This window comes from Hyperoodon ampullatus (assembly GCF_949752795.1).
Source record: "Hyperoodon ampullatus genome assembly, chromosome: 14".
NCBI lineage: Eukaryota > Metazoa > Chordata > Mammalia > Artiodactyla > Ziphiidae > Hyperoodon > Hyperoodon ampullatus.
Window position 1 is genome coordinate 18,511,214 of NC_136927.1, and position 19,257 is coordinate 18,530,470.

Sequence of the window (19,257 nt, forward strand, 5' to 3'; positions counted from 1 at the left end):
TGTGTAGTTATCAGAGGGAGACAACTCTAGATTCACCAGCAAGAGTGTTAGCTTTATGGAATGTACGCATAGCAGTGGGTGTGTTCATGCATATTCACATTAGGACCCTCCAAAGCTGATAGGACTCTGTTATAGATTGAATAGCAAGACACTTTTTTTTCTTGAGTAATCTTGTAGAACTTTAAGGAAGCTGTTTTTAATTTTCCTGAGGTTTCCTAAGGTGTATTCTTCCAAAGAGCTAACACCTTGGTCAGGACACTGTTGTAAACGCACAGACAACCTTGTATGCTAAGGAACCTGTACAGAGGTGTGTTGACAGTGGGCGACTGACCAGAGCTGTGAGGGACGCTGGCTGTGTTGTCGCTCGGCCCCTGCGGGGGCCAGGGCTGGTGGTGGGAGTGCGGGGAAGCTGTTCTTGGGCTAAGTTCCCTGCACCACCTGCCGATCCACCCGCAGCCCTGGTTTAGCAACACTGGTGCAGCTGGGAGACACACTGCTGGGACGAGGCTAGGAGCACATGGCGGGTCCACCGTGTCCACACAGGGGTGGGACGGGTCACGTAGAAGCTGGAGGGACGCGGTGATGAGTGGCCCAGGTGGATGTGGGCAGGTGTCGGGGGAGGGCCTGCTGTCCTCTGGGCGGTGGCACGGGAGCCAGGAGGGAGGGAGGAGATTCTGGGTCATGCGGGGCTCCTGGCAAGAGTTGTTTCTCAGCCGTACAGACTCATCCCTCTTTATGGTCTGGGTCAGCAGCCACCTCTTCCATGAACTTTTACTTCCCCACCCCTAACAGGAAGTCATCTTGTCCCTCCCTGGACCCTCACTTACCCCTGGCCTTCTAGCTGCTCGTAGGTGCTGTGCCCCCAGGCTCTGACCTTGAGGTCTGGGACAGGGAGGGGAGGTGCTCCAGGCCACCTCAGAGCTCTCCTTAGATGGAGAAAGAAGTGGACTGGAATACACTTTGCTTTGTTTTGTCTTATAAGGGGATATGGCTCGTTTTTACATTCCTTCATTTCTGAAAAGATTGTGAACTCTGATAATTGTGTAAGTTTGTCATAAATGGGAACTTTTTCTTTTCAGATAACGTGGATGCAAGTGATCTTAAGCAGTTTTTTGAGACCAACTATTCTCAGATATATTTCATCTTCTATGAAAATTTTATAACACTGGAAAATAGTTTGAAATTAAAAGGTAAGAATTTCTACAAAATGTTTTTGATATACAAAGTTTTTTGGTTTTTTAAATAAACATTCAGGAAGTTCTGAGAGGTTGTGTGTGTCATGTGCCATAAGTTACATGCTTTTAAGCTTCCTTCCCTGCCAAACGCTTAGTGGAGCTGCAAGTTCACAGTGGTTGGTGTCTTTCCCTTGAACTTTCTCTCATACAGGTGTTAACTGAACAACAAACAGCCAAAGGGAAAATAGGAGAAGAAACCCACAGAAGGCATGAGTTCCAGAGGCATAATTTACTCAAAAAGAAAGAAAGAAAAGTAATGTATGCACATTATTAAAAAAATTCAGATTCCACTAAAGGGTTTGGAATGAAAGCTGATGTGTCTGTTTGCCCAGACATCCAGTCTTGCTGTGCAGAGGCAACCACTATCAAAGTGTCCTGTATATATTATTAATATACTGTGTTTATATATGTTTATGGTTATGCCCATACATATTGGGTTGGCCAAAAAGTGCCTTTGGTTTTTAAGTAAAAATAAAAGACACGTTTTTCATTTTCACCAAGAACTTTATTGAACAAGGTATTCACCCTTTTGTTCCACTACCTTCTGCCATTTTTCAGGCAACTTCATAATTCCATCTTCCCAAAACTTTTTATCTTTTTGAGCAAAGAACTTTTCCAGATGCCTTTTACAGTCTTCCAGGGAATTGAAATTTTTTCCATTAAGAGAATTTTGTAAAAACCGAATAAATGGAAATCTGAAGGTGCAATGTCTGGTGAATACGGCAGATGAATCAGAACTTCCCAGCCAAGCTGTAACAGTTTTTGCCTGGTCATCAAAGAAACATGCGGTCTTGCGTTATCCTGATGGAAGATCATATTGACTAATCTTGGATGCTTTTCGTCGAGTGCTGCTTTCATTTGGTCTAGTTGGGAGCAGTGCTTGTTGGAATTAATTGTTTGGTTTTCCAGAAGGAGCTCATAATAGAGGACTCCCTTCTGATCCCACCATATACACAATATCGCCTTCTTTGGCTGAAGACTGGCCTTTGGTGTGGTTGGTGGCGGTTCATTTCGCTTGCCCCACGATCTCTTCCATTCCACATTATTGTACAGTATCCACTTTTCATCTCCCATCACAATTTGCTGTTTTCCTTACGTTTAAGTAGAGAATCTCATGCGGAAATACGGTCAAGAAGGTTTTTTTCACATAACTTATATGGAACCCAAACATCAAAGCGATTGACATAACCAAGCTGGTACAGATGATTTTCAACACTTGGTTTGGATATTTTGAGTATGTTGGCTGTCTCCCAGGTGGTATAACATTGACTGTTCTCAGTTAATATCTCGATTTGATCTCTGTCAACTTCAGCTGGTCTACCCAACCGTGGAGCATCGTCCAGCGAGAAATCTCCAGCACGAAACTTTGCAAACCACTTTTCACACATTCGATCAGTCACAGCACCTTCTCCCTACACCGCACAAATCTTTTTTTGTGTTTCAGTTGGGTTTTTACCCTTCTTGAAATAATAAAGCATAATATGCCAAAAATGTTGCTTTTTTCTTCCATCTTCAATAATAAAATGGCTACACAAAAATTCACCAATTTTGATGTCTTTTTTTAAATGCATGCTGATGTGACCTGTCACAACACAATCTAACAAAATTGTTTTGAATGAAGTTTAAGACAATTAAGTGCTATTAGACCATCTTACGGAAAAAACCGAATGAAACTTTTGGCCACCCCAATACTCACGTGAAATATTCTTTGAAAACCAAGCCAATAAAGTCACGCTGCACACTCTGCTCTGTATTTATGTGGCAGGAAGAGTAGCCCGGGGAGCCAGACAGGTTTGCATCCTTGCCCTACCCTTCTAGCTGTTTCTCCTTGGACAGGTTACTTCATCTGTGACTCAGTTTCCTTCTGTCAGCATTAAGTGGGTTGACACGTGTCCTGGGATTCCAGGACAAAGCATGGCATGTGGTCCGTGGTAACTGTCAGCTGTCATTATCATCCTCACCTTTCACTGTTATGTAATGTGTTTTGGAAATCCTTGCACGTTAGCACCCTTATAGCCACCACAGTTTTGAACAGTTACAGTTACTGCGCTGGACAGAAGTGCTGTTGTTCCGGATGACCGACTTCTGAGTGACTGAGTCGAGACCACAGAGTTTTAAGGTTGGAAGGGGCTCAAGAGATTGGGTTTTTCACAGTCATCATTCTCGAGTTGAGAAAACCATGTCCAGAGAGGTTATATCACCGGCCTGAGGTCACGCAGATTATTTATTTACTTGTAGAGCCGGAATTGCAGCCAGGCTTCTCGATGCCATGTTCACAGCACCTTCCCTGTACCAGTGGCTCTCAGAGCACCTTGTGGTTTTTAGACTAGCAGCAGGGGTATCACCTGGGCACTCGTTAAGCCTCCTGAATCAGAAACTCTGCGGGTGGAAAGTCAGCGATTTGTGTTTTCACAAGCCCTCCACTGATACTCATGTGCTCTCAAGCTTGAGAAGCACTGTTCTATTTCATATTTCTCCCATTAAATAAACAACACAGATGATAGGCTGATAGACATTGAAATGTCTGTGTTGCTCACCGACAGGTAGGAGCCCCTTCTACCTGGGGCCTAGACCATCCATGCTTTAGCATCCTGAAGGGTGCCTTTCGCCCTTGTGGGCCCTGGCCTTGTGGACCCTGGTCCTGGCAGCTCTGTCTCCCTCTCCTGTTTAGTTCTTCATTTATTCACCCATCCAGGATTTGAAGCTGACAATGATCAAGGCACAGGGCTAGATTCCTGAGAGGAATCCGGAGACGTGTCAGATGCTGAACACGCGTCATAGGTGGTGGTAGTTGCGGATGGGTCAGGGTTCACTGGGGAACAGGTCAGAAAGTAGATGTGTTGTCAGATATAGACACCCAGTCTGTGGCTGCTGATTTCCCGTAGAGTGCACGAGGGAGGTTTGGGGACGAGGTGGCCTTGGGGATGGAGGGTAGAGGATGAGCGGCGGCAGGGAGGCCATCTTTGGGGCACATCTGGGGAAAGCATTTCTTTTTCTCTCGACATCAGATGTATGAAAGAGGTTGATGCCTGCCTCGCAGGGAGCCTGCACTTCCAGGTTAAGGCATTTGAACTTTGTTCTTTGGGTGGTCAGGGCTCTCGAAAACATTGGCTACTAAGACAGTGTCTTATAATGTGGTGAGTGAACCGGAGGGAGGAAGACCAGTTAGGAGGCTGACGTTGTCATCTGTGTGAGGTCTGGGGACGCCTGCTCCAGGGACGTGGCAGTTCAGGGCAGAGAATGTGTCAGGGGTCCGTGGGTACACTGACCAATCGTGAGACGTGGACGTGGGAAGAGGGATCCCAGAGGGGGAAGCCAGAGACGCTTTCAGGATGTTGAGTCTGGTTCCTCCGCTGCCCTTGCAGCAGAGGGAGCCCTGCAGGGGAGCCAGGTGTGAGGGGCAAGAGGGTGAGCCCAGCTTTGGGCAGTCCGCGTCTGCGGTGCCCGGGGCACACCTGGGCGTAGGTGGGCTGTTAAATTATAGGGTCTGGAGCTTGGGAGAAGGGAGGTGCAGTCATCCTGTTGCCAAGGGAGAGAGTGTATGCAGAGCGAGAGAGCGGCAGTCAGGGATTTGGGGGAATCCCTTCTTTTATTGGGCAGACAGTGGAAAATAAAGGGGGTAGCCGGGAGGGTGCCAGGAAGCCTGAGAATAGAGGAGTCCAAGGGATGAAAGGTCAGCAGTGCCCGCCAATGAAGAGAGTTGAGGACCAGCAGGATGGGGAAGGGTGTCGTCATTGAAAGGAACATTCTGAGCGGCCAGCAGGATCGGAAGGCAGACACACAGGGATGGAGCAACCGGGCAGTGAGACAGTGAGCTGCACGGGAGGTGGTCTTTGGGAAGGTGTGAGGCTGAAGCCAGAGGAGCTGCGCGGTCCTGGGAAGGTTTTAGGGGACGCGTTTCCCTGGTCGCAGGCTGAGGAACAGGAGGCAGCAGATGGTGCCTGGTGTGGGGGTGGGCCGAGACGTGGTCACATGGAAAGAAGAGGCCGTGGAGAGGAGCGTGTGGACCCCTGGCTGTTCCTGTGAGACCTGAGGCAGAGGCCGAGCATGGAGGGGGGTCTGGGGGAGGCTGCACAGCTGATGCCCAGGCCCTGCAAGGGGCGCTGCTCCAGCCTCTAGTAGGTCAGATCACATGTGGGCACGTGCCCAGGACGCCAACATGTGTTCTTTTTAAATGAATTTCTCAGTTTTTTCCCCTGTGATTTATAAATTGGTATAAATCTTGAAATTAAATTTTTTTTCTTGCCAAATGTGGTAGATATTTCAAATATGAAATTATGTGATTTTTATCTTGCTTCCTAGCTCTGTTCCACTTCACTATTTTTCACAGGTATGTGGAGGAGAAAAATGTGATATTACGTACAATCAATTACAAAGAAAAAAATTAAAATCTGTATCTGAAAAACCCCCTACAACCTAAAATCCTGTTTTTAAAAGGCCACCCCCCTCCCCCCTTTGCTCCTTCTATCCTTTAGGAACATGTAGCGGTTCAAGACCATCAGTCAGTTTGTGCTGCGTAACAAATGGCACAACAGACCATCCCAACACTGAGCACCTTAAAACAGCTACCAGTCATTTAGCTTATGATTTTCTGGGTCTGCGGGACAGTTCCTCTGGTTTGGGCTGGCTCACACCTCTGACCAGCTGGTGGCAGGTGGCCTCATTCACACGTGTCCTGGTTAGCAAGCCACTGTCCAGGGTGCCTTAGTGCTCCTCCATGTGGCCCCTCTTCCCCAGCTGGCAGGCTCTCTTGGGCTTCTCCACACGGTGGCCTTAGGGCTCCACGCTCACAGGTGCGGAAGGCTTTTCAAGCTCGCTTCACATTCGCTGTCATCAGTGAGCAGAGCATGTCACAGGGCCTCTCAGATCCAAGGGCTGGGGAAGGGGACCCCTCTTGTTGTGGGGGAAGATGCTCCACAGTTGATTACAACTTAGAAAGCCTGGAAGCTGTGTGTCACCAGCTAGCAAGGAGCAGCTCTGCTGAACGTGGCCCCGGGCAGTCTGGCTCCGTCACGCACCTGCATCCCTAACGCAGGCTGCACAGCACCTCCCGGGATCTTTGACTGAATGTCTGTATGTTGAGGCTTGAATGTTTTAAGATACCTTTTAGCATAATTTTTAATATCCTAAAATTTGTACATTGTCATGATAACTGATTTTTTTTTATATATTCCAGGGAATAATAAGTCACAAAGGGAGGAGCTGGACTCCATCCTCTTTCTTTTTGAAGTAAGTTTTTATTAATTCATTTAGCTTTTAAGATTCTTGTCAAAAATATGGTATTTTAGATCTTTAATTTGAAGATAAGTAAAAATGATGGACATGTATACCCTTCCTTCCGCTTTTACAAACAGTGCTGCTAAGAATGTTCTTCTGATTTGTTTTCCTTGTGGGAGAATTTTTCCTGTATGGGTACCTAGATGGGAAGTTGTATGCACCTTTTAAATATCGATATTGCCAAATTGCTCTTCGAAAAGGTCATGTAAACTTATTTATTTTTTTAAATATTTATTTGGCTGCACCCGGTCTTAGTTGCTGCACGCAGGATCTTCGTTGCCGCGTGTGGGATCTTAGTTGTGGCATGTGTGTGGGATCTAGTTCCCTGACCAGGGATCGAACCCAGGCCCCCTGCATTGGGAGCGTGGAGTCTTACCCACTGGACCACCAGGGAAGTCCCCATATGCAAGTTCTGAAGCGTGAGGGTAAAGCTTGCATGCTTGCCCTCCCCCCAGTTTAAGATCCAGAAGCGGCAGTTGCCTCTCCCCGACCCCATCCCTTCTCTCCTCCAAAGGCAGCCATGCCCTGCCCTATGTGCCATTCCCTTTCTTTTCAAAGATGATTTTCCACAAGCATTTGTACCCCTAAGCAATGCACCACGGGGTTTTGTTTGGTTTTGAGTGTCATAAACACGGTCTTACCTGGAGCACAGTCAACGTTATTTCTAACCTTTATCTGTGTGTTTGAATCTAGTGCTGGTTCGTTCATTCCATTCCCACTGGGTCAGGTGGATGTATGATTTAATTCCAACATTTTGTCTGTAGATGGTTTTGGTTTTCTTGGTAGGTAGGTAGATCGTCTGGGAATAAAGGTGACTCTGGTCTCCTTGTCTTCCTCCACTGGCTCGGCCCTGCAGCGCGCTGGTAAATGGGAATGATAAAGGTGGTCTTCCTGTTTCTGATTTAAAGAGAGTTTTGTTAATGTTTCATCATTAAGAATAATGTTTTCTGTAAATTTTTGGTAGATACTCTTTATCATAATAAGGAAGTTTGTTTCTATTCCTAGGTTGGTAAGATTTATAAAAAATCATAGATGGGGGCTTCCCTGGTGGCGCAGTGGTTGAGAGTCCGCCTGCCGATGCAGGGGGCGCGGGTTCGTGCCCCTGCCGGGGAAGATCCCACATGCCGCGGAGCAGCTGGGCCCCTGAGCCATGGCCGCTGAGCCTGCGCTTCCGGAGCCTGTGCTCCACAACGGGAGAGACCACAACAGTGAGAGGCCCGTGTACCGCAAAAAAAAAAAAATCATAGATGGGTTTTGAAGTTTTCAAAAGTTTTTTTCTGCATTGATTGAGACGATTCTTCATGAATATGAATGTGGTGAATTCCAGTTCTGAGTTTTGGGAAGGCTAGTATTATGTTTGCATTTTTGGATCTATGTTCACAACTGAGGTTGGTCTGGATCTCCTTTCCTCATACTGTTTTGAATGATCCTGTTACAAAGGTTACAGGATCTGTTGTCAAGTGTCTGTTCTTTTTCTATTATATAAAATAGTTTGTATAAGATTGGACTCATCTGCCCCTGGAAATTTTTTTAGTCTTCCCTGTAAAAACCATCTGAAACTGGTGCTTTTTTGGTTTTGTTTTTTTTAGTGGGAGGACTTTAACTACTTCCATTTCTTTAATAGTTTTTGGATTACTCTATTGATGATTCAGGTTTTATATTTCTTCTTGATTCTGGTTTGGTAAATTATATATTTTTCTAAGGATTCAAGGAACTTGGTCTTATCACCAGTTTTAAAACTTATGGGCACAGTCCTTCTTTTAAGAGTCATACATAATCCCTTCAATTTTATCTGCTTTCGATTAATCTTCGCTGTCTCCAAACTGTTGCTCTTTCTTATCACTAGAAGTAGTAGTAGTAATAAAAGCATTTATGTTACACTTTACAGGTAATGATTTTACTATCTTTCAGTTGCCGTCGCAGCAGTTTTAAGCTCTGTTCTCAGTCTAATTGCTGTTCCTTTAAACGCCTTTTCTCTCTGGCTTATTTTAACATTCTTGTCTTAATTTACTCTTTGGTTCTCCAGTCTCACCACGAAATGTCTAGTTGAAAATTTCTTGCTTTGTATCTGTGTGCTTCCTGTATTTCTGGATTCAAATCTTTTATAATGTCTGTAAAACTCTCTGCTACTTTCTTCTCAAATATTGCCTCTTCCCTCTTCTTTCTGGCCGTACTTTCTAGGATTCCCACGCAAACTTCTTGGTCTGTCCTCCACATCCCTCAGGCTCACCCCCGGCCTCCCCACCTTGTCTCCTGGCCTTGTGCCCTGCCAGGTGGCCTCGGCTATCTCTCCCCAGGGCACTTTCTCCATTTGGGTCTAATCTGCTGCTTCACTGTGCTATTGAGCTTTTAATTTCTATGTTTTATTAACTTCTTTTGGTTTGATATTCATATGTGGCTGGTTGCTTTTGATGGTCTCTTGATCCTTGTTCATTTTCAGACATCTTTTATTTTCTGAAACATTTATCATGGAAGAGTTCAGGCTCTGTATCCGATCATTCTTCTATCTGAAGTCTGTCTTGGGTTGTCGAAAGCTGTTGGTTATTTCTACCATCTCTCACGATGGCTTCTTCTCTTGTATGTTTTGTGATATGATTTTGAGATCTGATTTCATCGGATGCAGATTTAATCTGCTTGAATCCTGTTTTTCCAGAGGGTTTGTCTTTGCTTTTCCTGGGGGTCTGGTTTGAATCCCATTTTTTTCTGGAGGGTTTGTCTTTGCCCTTGCAGGGGGTCTGGGAGTGCTCTTGTTTGGGATCACTTTGGCTCCACTTGAGGGTCCTGGTTCATTACTGGCATCCCAGGTTCAGTCAGGCACACTTCTAGGTGCTGGAGGTATGGCAATGGGCAGTGGGATGCGTGGAACGCTGTGCTCTCATGGAGCACGTCTTAACGTTTCATGGTAAACTGAAGAGTCCACTGGTGAGAATGGATATGTCAGTGCTCCAGTAACCACCTTATGAGTCAGAAAATTCTGAAAAGCCCTTTTCAGAAGTGACACTTAGATGGTGGCCCTTGAGGTGGCTGCCTACATAGGGGAAAAGGAGGGTTGGTGTAAAAATGTAAGGCACCTGGTGAATGGGTTTCAAGATCAAATAATTCACTTGACTTTGAGCACCTTCTGCATTCAGCAGTTGAGAGGTGTTCATGGTTCCTGGGATTTGTTTTAATCAGGTGTGGTAAGACACACAGACCTGAAAATGATTGGCGTGAAGGAAGACGTTATTACAGTGCGTCCAGTGCCTTAGAAGCAGGAGGCATGGCGCGTCAGGTAGGGCCATACAGAGGAGCTCCAAGGTGAAAGGAGCAGGCAGAGAGGGAATCCAGGGCTCTAGTGGCATCTCTGTCTGAGAGGTGGTTTCTGCAGGAAGGAATGGGCCAGGCGAGGTCACCAGCAGGCTGAGCAGGTTAGGATTGGATAGCGTGAATAATTGCTGCGGGCTCTGGGCTCTGGGAGCGGTCCCCAGCCTTCAGTACCTGGTCGCCAGGCGATGCGGGCAGGGGATAGTGTCCCAGAGTGTGAGACCCCATTAAAGGAGGTGGCTGAGGTGTGGATTTGGGCTTGGCTGCTTTGCATATCAAAGGTGTGCTGGCAGGTACTCCCAGGAATTCACTAACCTGGGAGGGCAGCTCCTGCCAGTGCAGCAAGGCACCAGGTGTCAGAGCATCGACAAAGTGAGAGAGTGGCATCGACATATACACACTACCAAACGTAAAATAGATGGCTGGTGGGAAGCAGCCGCATAGCACAGGGAGATCAGCTTGGTGCTTTGTGACCACCTAGAGGGGTGGGATAGGGAGGGTGGGAGGGAGGGAGATGCAAGAGGGGAGAGATATGGGAACAGATGTATATGTATAACTGATTCACTTTGTTATAAAGCAGAAACTAACACACCATTGTAAAGCAATTATACTCCAATAAAGATGTTAAAAAAAAAAGAATACAGAAAACAAGAAGATACAGTTCTTAGATGTTGTTTCAGGCCGTCTGCCATGCTATATGTCATCCCCCCTTTGGTAGAGAAGTGGGGTAGTTTGGATAGAGTTTGATAGCAAGGCATTTCCCCAGCCTCCCCATCCCCAATTAAAAAGTGCATCAGCAGAGGAGGTTTCATATTAAAACTTACACATATCCTGGCCTCAGAATGCTACTGATTCATCTGTTTTTCAAGTATCACAGAGTTAGACATCACAGATACACGGACATTTGATTTCTAGATCCCTTATTTTTGAATTGATCTAAATTACCCCACCAGATTAAATAAACCCTGTTTTTTTCCTTCCTAGAGGCTGAACGGGTTCTTGTTATCCTGTGAAGTGTGGCGGGAGCTGGTCTCACCCTCGGAGCCCCTGGGGCTCCCTGTGTGGCTGTTGGGGTCACCCTGTGAAAGCACCGTCACCCGCACTTGGCTTGTGGCCCCCGGCCTCTGTGCGCAGTTTCACTCCTACCTCTTGGTTTATGCAGCTCTCTTTTCAGGGCCTGCCCTTTGCTCTCCTGTTCTTCCGGCCCAGTCTTTCAGGCTGTGTTCAGACCCCTCGTTTCTCCTGGCAGCTCCAGCTAGAGGTGCCCGTTCTCTTCTGTCAACTTGTGTAATGCACTCCCACTTGTTACCGTTGCATTACAGCCGGATGTTCCTGGTTTTCCCTCCAGGTGCCTTAGATTCCTACGGAGCCTAGGAAGTTCCTGGGGCCCCTTGTAATCCTTTGTGTGCCCCACACCGATTGGCACAATATTTATTGTGGGATTAAAGCCTCTTAAATTCTCGACTTATCTCCCATGGGGTTTATGTGGTATTTTTATATTAAAAATATTTTCTTTTCTCGCCTATAACTCCCTGGACGAAGGGGATGAGAGAAAGGTAGCAGAAGGGCTGGCGAGGTTTGGATCTGGCTTTGGCACAGTGCGCCGTGCAGCCCTGACTGAGGCAATGAACCTTCCTTTGCCTTGGGGTCCACGTCCCTGCGGCAGGGATGGGATCAGATGAGCTCTGCCAGCAGCCGACGAAGGGGATGAGAGAAAGGTAGCAGAAGGGCTGGCGAGGTTTGGATCTGGCTTTGGCACAGTGCGCCGTGCAGCCCTGACTGAGGCAATGAACCTTCCTTTGCCTTGGGGTCCACGTCCCTGCGGCAGGGATGGGATCAGATGAGCTCTGCCAGCAGCCTAGGGTTCCACAAAGGTAGCTTTGATGGAAGTCTCCAAACAAGACGTCTTCAAAATAAGAAGTTCACGGGGGAGTCTTCTTCAGCATGAAATTTAGTTTCATGCTTTTATTTAGTTTTAATATCAAATCACTTTGATCAGCCTTTGAGTATCTAAACACCTCAGTTGCTTTCTTCTCTCAAGCAGCTCTGTTCACTAGAGCTTTCTGGGACGATGGGAATATTCTACATGCAGCTAGGTGACCACTCGCTACATGGGCTACTTCGTGCTGGGAATGTGGCTGGTGTGACTGGGCAACATAAATTTTAATTGTAAGTAGTTTGATTTGATTTAGATTTTAAACTTAAATAGCCACACGTGTGCTAGTGGCTGCCGATTAGACAGAGAGGCCGTGGCGTCTTCCAGCGGAGCCTGGCGACCTTGTCTGGAAGACTTGTTTCCAGACACCTGGTTCAGTCCTCAGCATGTGGCCTGTCCCTCTCCTCGTGGGGAGGGGACTTCACTGCAGGTTTAGGGTTTTACCGGAACATGCCTTTGGCCGAGGGGCATGTGCACCTGCCTCCTTGGGTGGGGACGCAGGGCCCCAGAGTAGCGTTCTGCAGACACAGGGTTGAAGAGCCACACCAGATTTCATCCTACTCTTTTCATGCTTATTTTAAGATGAAAATAATAGTATAAACCAGGGCCAGTCAAATGGGTTTGTGCTTCGTCTCGCCCCTTCCCTCCAGCCACCCATGGAGATAAAGAAAACACTGTCGGTGTCCTCCCAGGGCAGTGCCCGCTGGTCCTCCTCACCCTTCCTGCGGTGGGAGGTTCTGGTTGGAGAGGACTGGACATCAGAGCCAGCGGTGAGCTGCCCAGAGAGCGCAGGTGACATGGGGCTTCTTCAGGGGCCAGCAGAGGAGGAGGGGTGATACTGGGGTCCTTAGGTTTTATTTTTCCGTTACCAGCAAAGATGACAGTTTGTCTGACAAGCCTCCTACCTAGCGTCTGTGGGAGTGATGCTGGCTTGGAGGGGACTCGTGGGTGGCAGCCTTGCTGGGCGCACTGACGTTTGGGAATTGTTACTGACTGGCTGGGAATCCAGGGCTCTGGTGGAATCTCTGTCTGACTTTAATGGAGTTCAGCCCAGGCTCTCCGGTTCTTCAGTGTTCCAAGGGAACTTATACAGAAGTGGGTTTAGCTTCAGATTCTTTTCCTCAAAATAGGGGAAAGGACTTTTAATAGCTTTCCAGATGATGATAATTCAGCTGGACTGGTGAGGTGCCTGGGGTTGTGCGAGAGGAGGTGACATGATGTGCTGGTCTTCACCCTGTGCAGTTGCTTTCCCTGTGCCAGCCAGCGATTTGAGGATTAACTGTATTTACCATACACACGCATTTATTTATCTTTTCACACTTAATTACCTCATTCTGCTCCAGATATTAACAGTGAAGAAGAATTGCCTGAAGAGAAACTAGAATTATGGATATAATAGGATTATAAGCAATTCTGAGATGTTTGTCCTCCCAACCTCTCTCCGCCTCCCCCACCATCCTTCTTCTTTTGGTGGAACTGCTTATCTTTTCTAACTCTTTGAAAATGAAAACAAATTAGAAGCTCCTGTGGAGGTTCAAGGGGAACGCTTGGACTGAATCATGGCCAGGTCTGTGCATTCAGGGCAGATGACCTGCAGGATATTAAGTCACGGCCCTCTTTTCTTCTGAGCAAATAACACAGAGCAAGGCCGCAGAATTGTAGTTTTACAATTAACTAGTTTCCACAGCCCTGCTCGCCCCTGCTCTATTTGTCATTAGTTATTCCAGCCTGTCCAGCGTGCAGAAAACCTCCAGGGCTGCTCCCCACCCCACGCCGAGGGGAAGGCCTTCGCAGGCCTCTCACACTGTTAGTGCTTTTTATTTCTTTTTCCCGTAAGGACCACTTTACTGCTGGTGAGTGGAGGAGGGATAAGAACAAATAAAATGAACACGAAAAACAGATTCCTCTTAAATTCTTGGAATCTAAGTACTTATTGAGAATTTCAAAGATTTGGATGCTTCAATGGACTTTTTTGCTTGTTTGTTTAAAGGAATGATTCCAACTTTGAATGCGGCTCCTGGGTCATTGCCGTAATTCTAAATGACTGATTGCAGCTGAGAAAAGTCAGGGTCAGCTCACAGTTCCCGGAGAACTGGGCCGACAGATACTCCTCTTCATCCCCAAAGCCGCCCTGAGTTCCGGTGGGCAAGCATGACCAGGATACTTGGTCATCTTTCTGACATCGGGGTTTACTTTAATGTGTTACGTATACTTAAAGTGATCATATAGAGACATAGAATTGCTCTGGCTTTCTTCATAGCGTTAGTCACGCTTGCTGTTTTTATCAACATTGGGCCCTTGGTTGGGGGCAACTCCAGGTGGTGGCATTCGTGTCACGGCAGAGTGTGACCTGCTCCCCGACACCCCCTGAGACTTCCTCGGCCGGGGTTGCAGTGGAGGCTGGGTGGCTTGTCGTGCCCTTTCTCCCTGGTCTCAGGTGTTGTTTGTGGTGGTGAGTTAGCTCAGTAATCGCCCCTCAGTGCCAGGTCCTGTACGGGATGCTGGGGACATAACAGAACACAGGGCCCAGGTCTTCTGTTTCTGTAGCACATGGTTATTCTGGTGTCTGCTTTTGATCATGAAATGTTTATGATCTCTGCAGACTGGAAGATGGAAGCAAAGCATAAACGTCGAGTCCTTTCTAGAATTCTGTGAATGCGTTGTTTGCAGTTACAATTTGATTATCTTATTACAGCATGTTAATAATTTGAGATGAGTGTCTGAGTTGAAAGGAGCCATTTTCAATGGACATTTTAACTCTAAATTTAATACCAAGACTACAGTTTTCCTTATGCCTTGTGACTTCCAGGTGAGAAACTTGGGATTGACCCAACAGGATATACTGAATTACTCAGTTTACCTCGGAGGAAGGGAAACTGGAGATGTCTGGAGCTGTTTGCGGCCGTGTGAAATTACATTCCCCCTTTCCTCTGCCGCAGCCGGGGTGCCCTGGCCCCGCTCTCCTGGGTAGCTGACACCTTGAGGAGTGGGTTGCCCAAAGGCAGCACCAGCAGATGCTTCCAGGAATCCTGCAAAGGGCAGAGGGTAGAAACTGCATCAGGATTACACGTATGGAAACCTCACAGTGAAACTCGAGCACATTGTATTTACTGTTAGAACAGCAGGAGATACGTAAAGAGCTTTTTCTCTCCCTTTAAGTTGATTGGAATTCATATGGGAACACAGTTTGGACGAGTTGGTTTCTTTGTCAGTTTAGGAGATAGTTGTACACAGACTTGCTGTGTTGTCAGTTTTCTGTGGCTTGTTTTGCTTGGATATGGCGTGGTGGCCGTCACAGAGTGACACCCGGTGTGTGATGTGCTCCCGACACAGGATAGGCTGTAAACCTGCTGAGCACCAGCTGCTCCCGCAGACCCTGGCATTCGCCGGGTGAACTTGGCAGAGGGGCTAGTCGTGAGCCAACTGCAGGTCTGCGACACTTTGTAACTGTGGGGAAGCGGGCGTTTAAATCCTCGAAGGTTCTGGGAGGGTGGGGACCACGTGCTGGCATCTCACTGGGGGGTTGTTATTTCTCTACTTGCCACTTACCTGGAAACGCTCTGGAAGTGATTTTTTTTTCCATTTTGTGAAAAATGGCACAGAAAAGACAGACAACTGGTTGTGTTGGTATCAAAATTGAAAAGATGTGAAAAATACAGTTTTTAGCCAGAAAATAGAAGCTGGAATTGAAGAAGAGCTCAGCAGATTTGATTGTGACTGAGGTTTCCTGTGTCAGATCCTTGTGTGAAAAGAAGACTCCTCTTGGGTGTGTTCCAGTGAGTGTGTTATTCAGGGCAAGACCACATATTATGGGTAGAATTACATGCTACTATGTCATTTTCTGTATTTTACTGTTCATCTTTCTGTGTTTGGAAGCCAGTTCTGATTGACTTGGTCTTTGGTAGAGGAATTTAACTTATTTATATTTATTATTTTTATGTGATAATTAACATTAAACTTTTTTTTTCCTACTTTTGTTTTTTGGGGGAGAGGTTACTGACTTTCAGTGCTTTGCAATTTGGGAGATATACTTTCACTTTTCTATCATTCCAATAATTGTCTTTACATTAACAAAATGCTATTTGAACCTTTTTCTTTTTGTTGTCCATATCAAGAATAAAGCAGTGTTTGGTGGTACTTTTACTCTAACACCACATATCTTTCGTACTTCTTACTTTTCACCTATTTTAAGCATTTTATATCCAGATTATTTTAATGTTTTTTAGAATTTATTTCTCTTATGTTAATGATTTTGAGAATTTACTCTATTTTTCATACCCACATTAATTCCAATTATATAAATATAGCTTATTGTTCATAGTGTTTATGCACCTGCATCCTTGTTTTGGGATTGTTTATTTTAACTAATCTCTTTATTTGCTGGAACATGACTCACTTAGTATGTTGAGGAAGTGAGGTGTGTGGCTGATAAACTCCCAGCTCTAGAATATCTTGTTTTTTTTAACTTCAAACACATACAGCTGGCTCTGCGCTTTTTGAATCATCTTTTTTTCTCAATACTTTGAATTTTATTTGCTTTTCAAAAGAGCTGTAGTTTACTCTAGTTCTCTGTATCACATGCTGGAGTCACATGTAGGCATCTGGTTTGCTGTGGGACTCCCGTCCTCCACGTGTGTCTGTGTTCTGGTGCCCCTTCTTCTCGGTCTGGCCTGTAGTGAGCAGCTGACCACGCTGTCTTCTGAAGCTTAATGTTGCAGAGAGAAAGACTGAGGTCAGCCCGAGTTTTGTTCCTTTGTGGATAATCCATTTGTTCTTTTTAGATTTGTGTAGGATTTTTAATTTTATTTTCAATTTGCAGCTTGGAACGTGCTACGTCTAGACATTTATCTATGTTCAGCTTATTTAGTTCTAGGGAGGCCTTGGGATGCGCATCGTCTCAGCGTGAGGTTATCGTGGGAAACCGCGGCAGACTCTAGATCCGTGTTTTCCGGGTTTTCATCTGCACGTGATATTTTCTGATTTCAAATGTCACTTACTTGTGCATCTGCTGCTTTTATTTACCTAGATCTTAAAGAAGATTCAGTGTCTACTTGGGTTTCTTAAGAATGTGAATCAAAATTTCTAAAAAAGTATCCTCCTCTTGCAGCAAATCTATTTCAGGAGGAACCCGTTCCTCTTGAGGGTGGTCTCCTCCTTTGCTGCGTACTCTAGGTATGTTCTGCTTTCACGGGAGGGGGCCCCCACCCACCACGCCTCTTTGCAGTGTCCTTTATGCTTTAAGCAATAATTCCTCTGAGTGTTTTGCTTGTAGATGGGATCCTTTACCCTTTCTGGGTTTTCATTATTTAATGAGGTTTTCTAACATTTTTATATTGGTCGATTTCTAGAATACAGGAGGGTGAAATTAGATGCCCTCCTCTCTTTTTTTTTACATTCCGTATTTCCTTTAGATGTCTTTGCCTTGTGTTTTAAGTCTTTTGAAATATTTTTTTTTTCTCATTAGCCGAGAAAAGTCTTGCCTTTTGAATGACGATCTAATCAAGTATCAAGATTTACTGTAAGGTTGTAAGCACAGTTGTATTCTCATTTGTCTTTATCAAATGCCTGCCCTCCAGGTTCTGTGTTTCTGTGATGTCAGAGTATGAGCACCTTCCTTAAACGTGGGCATTTTCTTGTGTCTGCTTGTACACATGCGCAAAATTAGAATCCCCTTTGTCTTCCTTTCTTTTTTTTTTTTTCATTTTCCATTCATTCATCTATTTGTGCATGCAGTGCTCATTAAGAAACATTATTGCCAGCCACTGTTCTGGGTGTTAGGGGTACCAGGTGGCTCCCAGGGGTCTCTTCTCTCAAGGAATCCAGCAGCTGCTGGTGGAGCGGGCCCAGTGCCTATCTCACTGGGGAGGGATGTGTTGGAGGGGAGGTGGCAGTGGGCCCTTCTCAAGAGGTGAAGTTTGAGTTCGGTCCTAAAGACTGAAAAGGATGTAAGAAGATGGAGCTGTGCTTTCCCGGCTCAGTAACAGCATGGCGAGCGATCAGCTAGAAGGGGACATGGGATAAGAAAAAAAGCATTACTTTTTTACTTAAAAATATAGTCACCTTATTTTTAAGATTATGCAGTTCGTTATTTTAGCTCTATTTCTCTTACATTTTGAAGTCCCAAATGTTGACACTCAAAATTCAATGAGAAGGTTTTGTCCACATTAGATAGTTGGGTCATTTTTAGTGAGAGAGGAGTGGCCAGGCCCAGGACAGCTGAAAGACACGTTGCTGTGTCCAGAGGCCACCCCGGGAGTGTCCAGGCCGGCGGACTCCTGCTCACAGGGGTCCTTCTGAGACCACCTCACACGTGGCCCAGGCATTCACAGGATGTTTCCTGTAAACCCATCTGCCCTGTCTCATCATAAGTTTTCCGAACATTTATTATTCAAAAGGCCAAGCGACTAAGACTTCCGTTCTTCCAAACTGAACTTTCTGTTTTCTCCCTGGTCAGTGATTTCTATACTTGGCACCCTTGTGCCACATGGCTGGTTTCAGGGAGAGTTGCTCCCACGTGCTGTACTTGTGGGCATAACAGGTTTAGTTGGTCATCGTTTACGGACGTTACCTTGCATCAGTGAGTATGTCATATTTTCCTTCTTCTTCACTGACCTACCCTTCTAAGTGGAATCGAAATCAAATGTGAATCTACTGGGATATGTTGCAATCATCTGGGAATAATTTGAAAAAAAAAAAGTTGCCCACACAAATTAAATGAAGATCAACAGTTTTAAAGTACACGATAGCATCTTGTATAAACTACAGCTTCCCTTTCACATTATTCCTGGTCATGCAGTAGGTTCTGGAGAAAAAAGGACTATGGATAATCCGTTAAAAGAATGACAGATTCCCCGATGTGCTGAGCAGTAGTAATACCTAATTTCGATTTCGAGTGTGCTATAATGGATTACCATATAGATGCAGCTGAGCACTGAGCATTAACTACGGCCATGTGCTTTTCAGAAAAGTAATATTTATTCACACTGTGTGGCTTTCCTGTGCTTTTTAAATTTTACTCTCCAGCGAAACTACACACAAGATGTCAGTAGCTTATGTGGCATTCGCAGTAGTGTAGCTTGGAATGTGGGCTGCAGTAGCAATACCTTATTGTATTTGCCTCCGTAGAGGTAGGCTTCATCTGGGGCTCTCTGAGGGACAGGCTTAGCATTTAGACACAGATGGTTGTTTGGGGCTTTATTTTTATTGACCTCATAGACTTTAATGCATAAAAAATGGCCCTTGCCATATTTGAGTGCAGAAAGCATCTGTGTGGGTAGTTTCAGCCTTCTAGTTGTTGTATAAGATTACATCCATTTGGGAGTATTCTTAGTAGCTCAGATATTGGGCATGGTGTTTCCTATCCAAACCTTACTGAGTTTATTTTTGAGTCTCTTTAAAGTCCATCCATTTTGTAAATCTGAAAACTTTTACCCAAAAGTGGTGATGATGATATAGACCTGTCCTCAGAACAAGTTGAGTCTACTTGTGGCCAACTGACAGCATCCA

The 19,257-nt window shown here is 45.6% G+C and overlaps 1 protein-coding gene across 1 annotated transcript in view; it reads left to right on the top strand.

Moving 5' to 3' along the window:
* The window catches only part of RALGAPA2 (Ral GTPase activating protein catalytic subunit alpha 2), a gene marked incomplete at both ends in the record, with an annotated part of 280,312 nt that overhangs the window by 20,428 nt on the left and 240,627 nt on the right, over positions 1-19,257 (top strand). The window contains 2 exon segments of the mRNA XM_079718966.1: positions 1,080-1,190; positions 6,412-6,464. Coding sequence (XP_079575092.1) covers positions 1,080-1,190; positions 6,412-6,464 — 164 coding nt within the window.